The following is a 13,730-nucleotide window of genomic DNA, read 5'->3' on the forward strand; positions in this document are numbered from 1 at the left end:
TCTTCCACTGCAGCGAAAGGGCGGCAGAGCGTCGGGCAGGCAGAGCTCCAACGCTGGGTCCTGTGCCACCTGAGCATTTAGTTCATCTAAAGAAGAAAGTGAGTTTCACGCAAGCCTCCGCTCAGAGCCTCAGACGTGATAGAGAGTGGAAGTGAACTTCCCTCACACTCTAGCAGCGAAATGACTGCACGTCGTCCACATGGCGAATGTTTTGAACTTGGGTGAAGCTAATGCACAAAAACCATCCTCCTCTTCTGAGTGTCGTTTCCCACACACGGGCTGTAGCCTTCGCCTGAGTGGGGTCCCCTCCCCAGCCAGCTGCATCCCCGTAAGAAGCAGGAGCTGGGGCCCAGGAAGCTGTCCCCAGAGGTTTGAGTGACTGTCCACCAACAGGTGACCCCTTGTTTCCAGCTGGGCTTTCATTCATGACACCCTGTGATCGGAAGCCATCTGTTTTCATGGGGTAAGAGGATTTTATCTGCCATCCTAAGGCCAGGGGGAGGAGATAGGAGCCAGAAGGAGCGTCCGTATGTGTAAGTCACAGCGCAGCCTCGGCACGCACGCCGCCGTGGCGTCTCTTGGTGAGAACCACACTGGGTCTCACTTTGTTGCCGGCGTGTGACCACCAAACAGGGAGAGAGATGCACGGCAGCCGGAGGCCCACTTTGGATGGGGCAGGGGGCACAGGCCGCCAGCCCAGAGCCTGCGCTGCGAGTGGTGGAAGAGCGCCTTCTGTTGTCGGTGGTGCCTGTGTGGGCGCCCCGAACCCGCCCTTCTCCACCCAGCCCTGTCATAGCTTAACATTAGCGTGTGGAGGCAGGGGCTCTCTTTGTCACGCCAGTCTCTTCTGCTCAGTGGGGAGCAAGGATTGCCGTGAATTCCTAGGCAGTTGCGGGCTATCTTGGTTGAGCTTGAGCCGGAGGGGAGGAGGGGCAGAAAGGGTCGCAGCCGCAGGCGCCAGCTGGAAGCCTCACGTCCACCTCTGTTTGTTTCAGATCATCGATAAGAGTAAAAGGGACCCCTCGGAAGAGATTGAGATCCTCCTGCGGTACGGCCAGCACCCCAACATCATCACCCTCAAAGACGTAAGCGCCTTCGTGCAACAGTGGTGTCGCTTGCGCTCTGTGTCCCTCCGGCCGGCGCCAGAAGCCACCGCTGATCTGGTGCAAGCCGGCTGCTCGGCTCACCAGCTGTCCCTGGCGCCCAGGAGCTTGGAGCCGGAGGGGCTCCTGCCCGGACAGCTCGGGGACACCCGGCAGCTGGGTAGCCCGACCTGCCGGGCCGTTTATTCACACCCCATTGACGGCACCCCACTCCTCCCAAATCACAGAATGCGTACGTGCGTAAAGGAGAGAGAGCTGGTGTGGATTCTAATCCAGGTGTGTTTCACTTCGCCGTCATGGAGAGCGTGGGGCCCATGAGATGGGCTCCAGCTCTGAGACTCCAGACCCGGAGCCCCTCCCAGCTCCCTTCGCTTTCCCGATTGAGCGATCTGTGGCGCTTGTCCCTGAAAGAGGGGAAGGGAGCAGGGCCCAGTCACACTGGAGCCAGTTGGGTGCACCTGACGGCCTAGGGCTGGGCCTCTGGGGTCAGGCAGGGGAGAGAGCCTTGTCTTCCTCTCCAACTCCAGAGTGATCCCAGCGTCGCGAACCCAAAACCTCAAAATACTGGGGCCACCTCAGTTTCCTTTGGGCCCCATGGATGCCTGGAGTAAGAGGCCTTCCAAATGCCAATTCAGTTCTGAGGAAAGCGTGGAACAGGCCTTGTGTGAGCAAAGCTTAAAGTGCAGCCCAGCTGCGTCCCTGCGGGTCACGGTCAGCTCCCCTGCACGAGATCAGTCCCCTTGCTCTTGCCTTTGTCGTGTGTGTGCAGAGATCCACAAACAGAAATCAGCGAGTTTGAAAAGTCCCGAAGAGCCCTGACTGTGTTTGGGATGAGTGACGTCACCCTGGGCACATTTGCGAAAGCAGAGCGTTTGCTCATAAACTCAGAAGTAAATACAACAAGATGAACTTTACGTCCTTTACTGAGCTCCGTGCCAGCCAGATTGTTTTAGTGATTTGTTCCGAAATCACTGGCTCGGAAGCTCCGTCTCTCTCTGGCTCTTCTCAGCACTTGGGCGGCCCCTCTGCTGGGCCATCGGCCTGACAGAGACCCAGAGCTTGTTGGTTTGGTTTGTCTTTTACGTTCAGGAGATTAACGCTAGTATGACTAAAGCTCTCTTCCTCTACTGCTTTTCTGAAATAAAAGCTGACCAGCCCTCCTGTCTCCTCTCCTCCTGGACTCCCAGGGCTTGTCCCCCACACAGGGCACAGCAGCGTAGAGGGCCCCCGGGGTCAGGCTCCCCACCAACCACCTGCTCGGTAAGGTTTGAAAAGCGCGGCCCTGGAGAACGCCGCCACCTGGGGCTGGGCCAGCATCGCGTTGTCCGTCTCTGAACATCGCTCTCCCGGAGGCGGGGCAGTACCAGGGTTCACTGCAGCTAAATCCATCCATGCAGCTCTCAGCACTGCTGACCCATGCCCTGCCCAGCAGCAGATCATTAAAGCTGTTTTTTTCCCAAGAAGAGCCTCGTCTGGCATGACTAGAAAATCCTCACTCATTTTCTACAGAAGTCTTGTGTCTGCTCCCAGGGGAGTACTGGGACTCCAGGCTCTATGCACTGACGCACCCCCTACCCCTGCCGGGGTGGCCCCTCCTTCCCAGTGGCCAGCAGGCCCGCGAGGGTGACCGCGAGGTCCCTGAGGCCTGTGTGCTCTCCCGCCCCACCCCCAGGTCTACGACGACGGGAAGTTCGTGTACCTGGTGATGGAGCTGATGCGGGGTGGGGAGCTGCTGGACCGTATCCTGCGGCAGAGGTACTTCTCGGAGCGGGAGGCCAGCGATGTGCTGTGCACCATCACCAAGACCATGGACTACCTCCACTCCCAGGGGGTAAGGCCACGCCCCACCCCCACCCTGGGCAGCCCCGCGGGGAGGACAGAGGAAGAGCGGGACCCGGGGGCGCTCAGAGGCCACAGGCTCAAGAGCTGGGAACTCAGGTGTCCTCGTCTCCCTTGTGAATCACAACCGTCCCTCTTGGGTCTAAATGATTTTAGACACACACGCTGTGTGTCCAGGAGCTAGGTCAAGAAATTAAATTCACCGAGACCAGCAAAAAAGTAGTGTGGGCTTGATAAAGGGAAATTTGGAATGTTCATCAGTTGCCCTGTTTAGAATTGAATTCCTCCACCAATGCCAAGGAATATGGTGGTAAAATGACCAGCGACCGCTGAGGGTTCCAGGTGCTGCTCTGAGCTCTTCGTCTGGGCAGTTCTAGACTCTGGATCACACCCATTTCACAGATGAGGAGACCACAGCGCAGAAGGGTTGCGTATCGCGCCCAAAGCTGCACACACAGCCGGGTTCTAACCCAGCACCATGCTTCTAGACCCCTTGCCCTCAGCCCCAGACCCCCACCTTCTCAGCACCTCCCAGGAAGCAGCAGTGCTTCCCTGGCCAGCCGTGCACGTGTGGCTGTCAGCTTTTAAAATGCAGCCCCGTCTGACCAGGACGTTCCTCCAGGGCTACACGATGGTCATTTCCCAGGACGGTCAGACTGTAGAAGCAGCCCTGCAGATGATGGTTTTGCAGATTGGCTTCTGTTGCACGAGGGGGGGCAATAGACCTGGCACCGAAGTCTTTTGTTTCCCGGCCATCGGAGCCCCTGTAAGCCGGCTGCCGGCCGTGGCCCTTTAATCTCCCTTCTCTGTCCTCTCCCTGGGTATTAGCAGGACAATGAGACACGTGGGCCCCAAGCCACATGCAGACACACCACATGTTCTTACAATCGGCCTCTGTCCCCTTCAGAAGAAACCGCTTTGTGCCCTAAATAGCTAAATGGCCGCTGTGCTTTGAGGCGCCGCCGGCCCTGTCCTTGGTGCTCAGAGCGCCGTGCGGCTCCCTCCGCACAGATGCGGCTCTCGGATTTCTGTCCACTGGCCACGTGCACATGACAGAGGCTCCTTGTCTGCATCACCCGCTGGGTGCCCGACACCTGCCCGCTGGAACGTGGCGTCACACAGCAGATGTTTATCTTTAGAAATCTTCCATCCGGGTTACTGAGCTCACCACCAGTGTCTCTCTGTGTGATGGCCCCCGCGGGCATCCCTGATCTTGGGCACAGGCTTACTTATCTCTTCATCCAAATACTCACCATCCGAGGGGCTTAGGTGGGGTCCTCGATTTTTGAGTGTCAGTGTGAGAGAAAGAGAGGGGGGAGGACCTACAGAGATCGGAGCATCCCAGCCGATTGCTTCCTGCCTCAGGACCCGCCCAGAATAAAGGACTCCAAATAAGCCCTTATCTCCTGAGTGCGTCCCCGCTTCTGTCCCCTGCTCCAGCCTGGGCCCCAGCTCAGGCGCACTTCCTCCTGCCTCTCTAGGTCGTTCATCGAGACCTGAAGCCGAGCAACATTCTGTACATGGACGAGTCCGGAAACCCCGAGTCCATCCGGATCTGTGACTTCGGGTTCGCCAAGCAGCTGCGAGCCGAGAACGGGCTGCTGATGACCCCCTGCTACACAGCCAACTTCGTTGCCCCGGAGGTGAGAGGGCCGCTGAGCCGGCGGGAGGACGGCCCTTTCCTACTTTCAGGGTCACTGCGCGGTTCAGTGTACTGGCGTCGGCAGTAACTCTAGAGGGCAGAAGTGAGGACCTTCGGTCTCTCTTTGCTCAAACACAGTTATTTTATCATTTTATTTCCTATTCGTAAAATCTGTAGTGGTGAGGTTTGCATGTGGAATTGTCATTGTGCTCTAGACGACTTCGATCAAATCCGCCTGTCTGTTAGGAGTTGCGGTGAGAAATAATGCGTCGGTCTCTCCTACAACCGGGCAGGGAGCCAGTGGGTCACCTGGGATCAGCAATCTGCCCAGCGGCTGCACCAGGAGGGAGTGCACGTGCGTGGACTTGGTGCCAGAGCTCTTGATCTAGGTTGTTTCCCAGAGCTCCAGGAGCGAGTCAGGTGCTGTGGGACCGAACGCTGGGGTTCCGCCGAGACTTGCGGATGAGAACGCACGTGAATCCTGCGGCCCCCCCCCCCCGCCCCCTCGTCTCAGGGCACCAGAGGCCTCGGCAGCACATCTCGTACGTGCTGCGCCCTTTTCGGGCTCTGGGGATCATTTCCGGTAGGTCCTGAACTCACTGATGGGTTTGTGGAGACAAATCCAGTTTCTTGCTTTTTAGAAAAGCAACCAAACCCAAGATGCTGGTGAGAGCAGAGCTGGAAACAGAAGAGGCTGACGTTGCCGATGGGGGCGGGGTGGGGGGGGAGATCAGGAATGAAAACAGACGTTAGGTTCTGCATGGATCCCTCTGGTGGTTGGTGAAGCCGCTCCAGGGTGGCCCTGGTGGGTGCAGTGACAAGTACAGAAAGTCCTAAGAGAGAGGCATGCTGGCCCCTAGTGGCCAGTCTGTGAGCTGAGAGGTGACCCAGGTGGGGTCCACGAGGTGACCACGGCCAGTGGTCCACGAGGAAGACGTCCACGTGCCTGCCAGGATACGGATGGATACGCAGCTGGGGCCATCATTAGGCTGTCCAGATGCTACCTGTAGCCCCTTTAAGAACAATCTGGTTCTATTTGAGCAATATTATTGCCTTATTTGATCGCTACTAATGTTAATAGTATTGGTTTTAGTGATTAGAGACTACCTTACGTTGGTATATTACTTTACCATTTACTGAGCACTTTTACCTGTATTTTTTGCTTTTATCCTCCTATGCCACATGGAGTGGGCAGGGTAGATACTGTTAGCCACAAACAGCTCACAGATTAAAAAAAAAAACAGACCCCATGTGTTGAAGGAACTGAAGATCACTCAGCTAGTGAACATGGGCAAGGGCTTGAACCCCGAACGCTTGGTGTGTTCACACGCCTCGGTGACCTGCCATGCTGCAGACACCACGCCTGAGGTGCAAAGATCCCGGCCCTCGTGTCTAAGGAAATTGAACACGGCTCTCCTGACTTCACGTTCAATGTCAGTCCAGTGACCTGCAGTCGCCCGGAGTACTCGCGCTGCTTTTCTTTATTGTTATTCAACTGTAGACGTATCAGAGGATCGCCCTCCCCTGAAGTGTGTAACCCCGGGACACGAACACTCTCCCGTGTTAACTAGTCCTCAGAAACTCAAACACAGAACTACCAGGTGACCAAGCAACTCCACCTCTGGGTACAAACCCAGAAGAGTTCAAAGCAGAGGCAAGAACAGATATCTGTCCACCCGTGTTCACAGCAGCGAAAAGGTGGAAACAACCCACGTGTCCATCGACGGATGGACGGTACAGTGGAATATTAGCCTTAAGAAAGAGGGAAATCCTGTCCTACGCCACAACATGGACGAACCTTGAGGACACTGTGTTGAGTGTGATACGCCAGGAAGAAAAGGACAATTTTGTGATTCCTCTTACATGAGGGACCTACAGTTGGCAAATTCATAGAGACAGAAAGTTAAATGGTAGTTCCCAGGGGCTGGGGCGAGGGGAGGGGGAGTTGTTGTTTCATGGGGACAGAGCTTCAGTTTTGCAAAAGGAAAAGAGTTGTGGGGATGGGTGATGCTGACAGCTGCCCAGCAATATGAATGTACCTAGTATCACTCAACCGTACGCCTAAAAACGGCAAAGATGGGAAATGTTATGCTAAGTATATTTTACCAGAGTAAAAAAAATTCTGTTTTGTTTTGGTTTTGCTTTTGTTTGGTTTTGGTTTTTGCCACACCGCACGGCTTGCAGGATCTCAGTTCCCCGACCAAGGATTAAACCTGGGCCACTGCAGTGAAAGCCTGGAATCCTAACCACTAGGCCGCCAGGGAACTCCCAAAATTCTTCTGCCTTAAAAATTAACTGTTTCCTCTTCAGTCTGTCGTGTATCTGGCAAGAGCCAGGGCTCCCTGTGTGCGAGGGTCTTTGGGGAATCCTACTGCAAGGAATTAGGGTTGGCTTTGCGGCGATAAGCGACAGTTCCACTGAAGTCACCCCGCATCCCCAGCCATCCCCCCGACCCCCGCCGGGGTTATGACCCATCACAGCTTGAATTTTCCCTGCCAAGTGCTTATCCGTCGTCTGCTTTTCCCCTGGCAGGTCCTGAAGCGGCAAGGCTATGACGCGGCTTGTGACATCTGGAGTCTGGGGATCCTGCTGTACACCATGCTGGCGGGGTAACGCAAACCCTCACGTGGGTGTCGGCGCTCAGGGCGCCCCTGCCGGGGCTGCTGGCCCTTGTGGGCCTGTCCCTGTGCACGGTGTGGGCCCATACCTACAGACCTTGAGTTCAGTCTCCTGAGGCCCCTGCAGGACGACCAGAGAGCAAGGGCAGAAAGTCATGCCTTGTCGTTCAAGTGTGTCTCTGGAATTAGGGAACTGGGGCTCCACAGCTCAGCCCAGCTCATCAACAAAAACCCAAGCCTCTGACCGCGGGTCCACGTTCTCGCCTCTGCACCACGCATCCTCTGCGCAGAGGTCACAGCATCTTTCCTTACAGACATCTTCTCGAGCCAGGAAGCAGCCACGTCTCGAAGAGGCAGGCAGCCCAGGCTCCGGGTCATAGATTCACCCTCACTAGCTCTGCTCCCGGGTGAATCACAGGAGTGACTGAGAATGCCCTGCTTTTTGCGTGGCCTCAGTGAGGTATTTCCTAGTCAATCAGTGACTAGTGTCGCAGTGGAGGGGGGAGCCCCGGTGAGCCTGGGGCCGTGCCCTGAGGGCTGCAATAGCAAAGGAGGCCCTGCAGTTTCTTCCCAATACCACGCTTTGTGATTCTTCTGCTGCTTACTTTGCCAATACATAAACTAGGAGTACAAACCCTGCCACTGAAGGAAGTGCGTTAGGATTACATATAATTCTCTTTCTGGGGAGGCTACACTGACCCACCCTGGTTTATGTGAAGGGGTGACAGTAAACATCTGTCACACACTTACAGTAGGGCAAGAACCGTTTGCATTTTGTGTGTGTTTGTGCGTACCTGCGAGTGTATTATTCTGCCCATTTTGCAATTGAGGTTCAAAAAATTCATTTGTCAGAGAAGCCAGAGTTGGTAATAGATCGACCATGGGTCTCTCAGACTTCAAATCCCAGTCTCCCATCCACTATATACCACACTGTCACCATGGAAACCGCATCACCGGGCAAACCACTGTACCACACTGTCACCAGGGAAGCCAGAAACGGTCCAGAAAGGCTCATCCTTGGGTCCACAGAACTTTCTTCACTGGCTGAGTAAGGAAAAGAGACACAGCAGTAAGAAATAAATTACACTTTACCATGAATCCTGGATTTGGGGCATGATGGGAAAGAAAATATTATTCTTTTTACAACAAAGAGGCGAAATGAACTTTATCTCAGATTATAAAATGGAAGCTCATTACCACAAATTCTCTCATCACACAGATTTACCCCTTTTGCAAACGGACCAGATGATACCCCTGAGGATATCTTGGCAAGGATTGGCAGCGGGAAGTACGCCCTTTCCGGGGGAAACTGGGATTCCATATCTGATGCGGCAAAGGTGAGTACATTGCCCAGTGCTCTTCTCAGGTATGGAGATTCTGCAGTAAGCATTTTATCTTTGAGAATACTAGAGGATACTTTTCGTGTAAATCATATAGATATTTTATGCTCATAGATTTTTTTAAGAAACACAGCTAAAAAAAAGAAATTTTGCAAAAATATTTCAGCGCACTTTTCACATTTTCTACAGCCTTGGTGTATTAGGGTTCTCCAGAGATACAGAACCAATAGGATGTGTATGTATAGAGACAGAGGCTGAGAGAGACTAAGACAGAGGATGAGCTATTTATTTTTATGGAATTGTGGAGGCAAGTCCAAAATCTATAGGTCAGGCCAGAAGCCTGGAGACTCAGGAAAGAGTAGATGTTGTGGCTCTAGTCCAAAGGCCGTCTTCTGGCAGAATTCCCTTTTCCTCGGGGACTTCAGTCTTTTTTCACTTAAGACCTTCAACTGATTGGATGAGGCCCACGCACATTATGGAGAAGTTGACAGATTTAATTGTTAATGTCACCTTCACAGAAACATCTAGATCACTATTGGTTCTTTTTTTTTGGGATGGGGGGGTTGGCCTCACCACACGGCCTGTGGGATCTTACTTCCCCAACCAGGAATTGAACCTGCACCCTCGGCAGTGAAAGGGCAGAGTCCTAACCACTGGACCACCAGGGAGTTCTCTAGACGAGTGTCTTTTGTTTTGTTTTTCTTTTTTTTCATTGAAGTATGGTTCATTATGTAAGTTGCAGGTGTACAACATAGTGATTCACGAGTTTTAAAGATTGTACTCCATTTATAATTATTATAAAACAGACAGGTGTTTGACCAAACACTGGGTACCATGGCCTAACCAAGTTGACACAGAAAATTAACCGTCACACTTTTAGGGATGTTGCAAAATGATAGCCCTGAGTGTTCACAGACTGATCAAGTAAAACTCTGGTACAGGGGTGTATTTCTGTTATTAAAAAATACTTTGAATTGGGGCTTCTCTGCATCTGCACCATTTGTGACCAGCCCTGTTTCTCTGTCCATCAGACTTGGAATTCCTCTCTAATCAAATAGTAAATTATAGTCCAACCACAGTAAGAAACAGCATCAACAGTCTATTTCCTGTGTTTCTATAAAATGACCAGAGGAGGAGAAATTCTGGGGTTCTGATTCCAGCTCTGCCATTACCGTCTCTGTGTGACCTCATACAGTGATGGTGGAGGAGATGATGGAGGTGATGAAGGTGGTGAAGAGGATGGTGGAGATGGCAGAGGAGACGATGGAGGTGATGGTGGATGTGATGGTGAAGGTCATGGTGGAGGAGATGGTGGAGGTCATGGTGGAGAAGATGGTGGATGTGGTGGTGAAGGTCATGGTGGAGATGATGGGAATGGTGAAGGTCATGGTGGAGGAAGTGGTGGAGCTGGTGGTGAAGGTCATGGTGGAGGAGATGGTGGATGTAGTGGTGAAGGTCATGATGGAAGAAGTGGTGGAGGTGTTGTGAAGGTCATGGTGGAGGAGATGGTGGAGGTCATGGTGGAGGAGATGGTGAAGGTCATGGTGGAGGAGATGGTGGAGGTCATGGTGGAGCAGATGGTGGAGGAGATGGTGAAGGTCATGGTGGAGGAAGTGGTGGAGGTGATGTGAAGGTCATGGTGGAGGAGATGGTGGAGGTCATGGTGGAGGTAATGGCAGCTGGCATTTAGTGAGCACCTCCCCTGTGTCGCACCCTGACACCCACATTGCTCCTTCCATCCACTCTGTTTTGAATGAGTATGGGAATTGTCTTAGTTCCGGTTCCCACAGTAGAGCCACAGACCAGGACTTGGGTGCTGGTGGTTTCTTTGAGAGGTGATTTCAAGCAGGAGTGAGGGGCAGGGAAAAGGTGGCAGGAAAGGAGTTCGTCAGGTACAGGACACGTTACCAAGGTCACAGCTGCAGGGAAGAGGGCTTCGCTGCCTCCCAGGACCTTCTGCCGGCTTCTCCCTGCTCCTTCCCTGCCATATCTTCCCCTCGCTCGTTCCCCTGTGCCTTTCCCCCCTCTGTGCTCGCCACACAACAAAACCTCCAATCCTCCGAAAACAGGCAAAGCCTACGGATTTGTATGTTATGATACTTTATCTGCCTCCTGCATGCACTGTGTAAAAACACACTGCTTTACTGTGAGTTATTATTTTTTTTTTTGGCCTCGCCACGCAGCTTGCAGGATCTTAGTTCCCCAACCAAAGACTGAACCCCTGCCCTCGGCAGTGACACTGCAGAGTCCTAACCACTGGACCGCCAGGGAATTCCCTACTGTGAGGTCTTGATCAAGTCAATAAAGGTCTCCCTGCTTTCATTTTCCACACGTAGAAATGGGGAGAACCGTCCTTCCAGGAGATTTTTGTTTCAAGAAGTTACCAAGATTAATGTTATCAAATATCAAAAGGCATTGTATTTCTCTGTAGAAGAAGGATATTTTATTAGTGTATAATATTTCTTTGTTGCGGTTGATGACCACAAATTCTGTCGAGTGATGCAACTTCACATTAAACAGATACTCTAACTGATTTCATTTCATTTTGGAATGTGATGGGAACAGTGAAAGGAGGAGAGGAGGCTGGCAGAAAAGCACGGATTCTCGCCGAGGCTCTTCCTTGGGCACTTGGTGAAGAACTATACACATCACGTCTTCACCTACAAAACAGGGATGTAATATTCACCTTCTTTCCCCCAAGGACAGCCCTGATGACCACAAGAGCAGGTGCCTCAAGCGTGTGAAGACAGTCTCATGAATTCCATGCAGATGCAGCTCACAGTTCTAATTGTACGTGTGTGTAGATGTAGGTACACACATTTGCATGTATTGCCACATGTAAATCTGAAGTGGAGCTCAGTCTTTAAACCCATTGTAGGAGTTTTTGTTGCTATTACATTACAATCAAATAAGAAAATCAGGGCTTCCCTGGTGGCGCAGTGGTTGGGAGTCCGCCTGCCGATGCAGGGGACACGGGTTCGTGCCCCGGTCCAGGAAGATCCCACATGCCGCGGAGCGGCTGGGCCCATGAGCCATGGCCACTGAGCCTGCGCGTCCGGAGCCTGTGCTCCGCAACGGGAGAGGCCACGGTGGTGAGAGGCCCGCGTACCGCAAAAAAAAAAAAAAAACAAAAAACGAACAAACTCAAATAAGAAAATCACCTCTATGGAACATGAGCCCCTTTGGACACAAGTAACAGCAGCAGATTACTAATTCCACAGTTGGTGATTATTTGCAGCAAACACTTGTGGATTTGAGGCTAGTAATATTTATTATATGTGATAAAATGTAACTGAGGACATTGTTATGATTGGTTTATATCTGTGGGATAGTCATTTTTTCAGCTTCTCCCTTTGGAAGATTATCGTTTTTACTCAAACGATATTTCAGTAACTTACACCCGCTATTGAACGTTTCCACATTTGATTTCTCTTCAGACATAAAATCTTTAATACTGTATGAACCTGGGGTGATCCACCAAGTTGACGACGGTTAAAACTTTAAAAAAAATCACATGTGTATAAACCTGGGGGTAAACGTTCGGCCCCAGGCGCGGAGCCTCACTGTCAGCACGGCGGCCGGGTGTCGCCGTGAGCAGGGGAGGACTGTGGCTGGGAGCCCTGAGAAGCAGCGGCACCCACTGCCCTCCCCCCACAGGATGTCGTGTCCAAGATGCTCCACGTGGACCCTCAGCAGCGCCTGACAGCCGTCCAGGTCCTCAGACACCCGTGGATCGTGAATAGAGAGTACCTGTCCCCAAACCAGCTCCGCAGACAGGACGTCCACTTGGTGAAGGTACCGACCACTGGTCCCCACGGCAGAACGGTGGGAGCGGGGACTCCGGAGAGCTGCCCCGATACCCGCACGGCTAACCCCAGGGGTCACGGGGTGCCGGCAGGGAACCTGCAACAGCCCAGATAGGCATCCCGGATGTATTTACGGCTACTTGGTTCATCCCATGCGTGCAGTCACATGCCGGACTCTGAGCAAGTGACAACTTCTGTTACCACAGAAGGGGCGGCCCCTCTTCTGGGAGGGGTGCACGGCTGGGGTTCTCCTGCTGGGAGCCGCCCGTTCAAGACCCCCCGAGGGTTTAGAGCTGCTCCAGGAGGGGCCCAGTCACCCAGGTTGGTCCCGGATCCTCAAGATTGGCAGAGCTGGGGTGCCGTTGCCAGGAGGGCACCCCAGGGACCCCGCAGCCGCAGAGCGGATCGGGGGCCGGGAGAACCTCACCCCGGGGCTCCCCGGGAGCCCAGAGCGTCTACCCCCAGTCACCGCACGGTTCACAGATGGGGTCCGGGGGGCGGGTGGACACGGCAATCAGAGCAACACCCTGATGTTTGAGAGCCGGTGCTCCGTGGCCCTGAAGGAAGGCCTCCAGTAGCCCGGGCTCGGCAAGGCCCAGGCCGGGTCGGGGGCCGGCACAGCGTCACCGCCGCTCCCTTGTGTTGCAGGGAGCGATGGCTGCCACCTACTTCGCTCTGAACAGAGCCCCCCAGGCCCCGCGGCTGGAGCCCGTGTTGTCCTCCAGCCTGGCGCAGCGCCGGGGCATGAAGAGACTCACGTCTACGCGGCTGTAGCCGAGCCTGGCGCCCGCTCATCCTGCACCTTCTCGGGCAGCCAGAGGGGATCCAGGCGGGACCTCCCGACGCCTGGCTGTGCTGACCTTGCCATCTCCGCCCCCAGCCGACCAGCCGGGGCCCTTCCACTGCGGACCTGCCGAGTGCCTGGAGGGTCCCCCAGCCCGTGGGTCTTGCGCAGTCGTGGCCTGTGTTTCCGTGGAGACGTGTGTTTCCCAGTTATAAAGTCAGTGACCTGGTCTGATTTCCGGCACACACAGCCCAGGTGTCACGGTGCGAAGGTGACAGTTAACGGCAGAGCCCTGGGGGCCTGGCTTCTGTGCCTCTGCCCTTGCCCACGGCTGAGTGACCGGCGGGCACAGGGCACCTAGGAGCAGATGCCTGGTCCCTCCAGATGATCCAAAGAGCCCTCGTCTCATTGCCCCCCACTTGGGACTGAGGCCCCCGTGTTCTCTCCCGTTGCAGATCTGATGGGGCGAGGCCACCCCGGCCCCGGGAGCAGCAACTTCGCCTCGGTGGCCACGCTTCCCAAGAATCGCTTGCGTCCCCGGGAGGGAGCCAGCCCAACCTGTGCCCATGTTTTCGCGTTCTCCTGAGGACCGGGGTCT

General features: G+C 54.1%; 1 protein-coding gene across 1 annotated transcript in view; it reads left to right on the top strand.

Annotated features, from left to right (window-relative positions):
- RPS6KA2 (ribosomal protein S6 kinase A2) overlaps nt 1-13,122 on the top strand; it is a gene marked incomplete at its 3' end in the record, with an annotated part of 158,609 nt that extends 145,487 nt beyond the window's left edge. Inside the window, exons 15-21 of the mRNA XM_082855962.1 lie at nt 996-1,085; nt 2,776-2,934; nt 4,424-4,585; nt 7,117-7,193; nt 8,422-8,539; nt 12,200-12,337; nt 12,997-13,122. Of these exons, the coding sequence (XP_082712088.1) occupies nt 996-1,085; nt 2,776-2,934; nt 4,424-4,585; nt 7,117-7,193; nt 8,422-8,539; nt 12,200-12,337; nt 12,997-13,122 (870 nt within the window). The remainder of the gene's footprint in view (nt 1-995; nt 1,086-2,775; nt 2,935-4,423; nt 4,586-7,116; nt 7,194-8,421; nt 8,540-12,199; nt 12,338-12,996) is intronic.
- Nucleotides 13,123-13,730: the final 608 nt, after the last annotated feature.

This window comes from Leucopleurus acutus (genome assembly GCF_964270905.1).
Source record: "Leucopleurus acutus genome assembly, chromosome: 15".
Classification (NCBI taxonomy): Eukaryota; Metazoa; Chordata; class Mammalia; order Artiodactyla; family Delphinidae; genus Leucopleurus; species Leucopleurus acutus.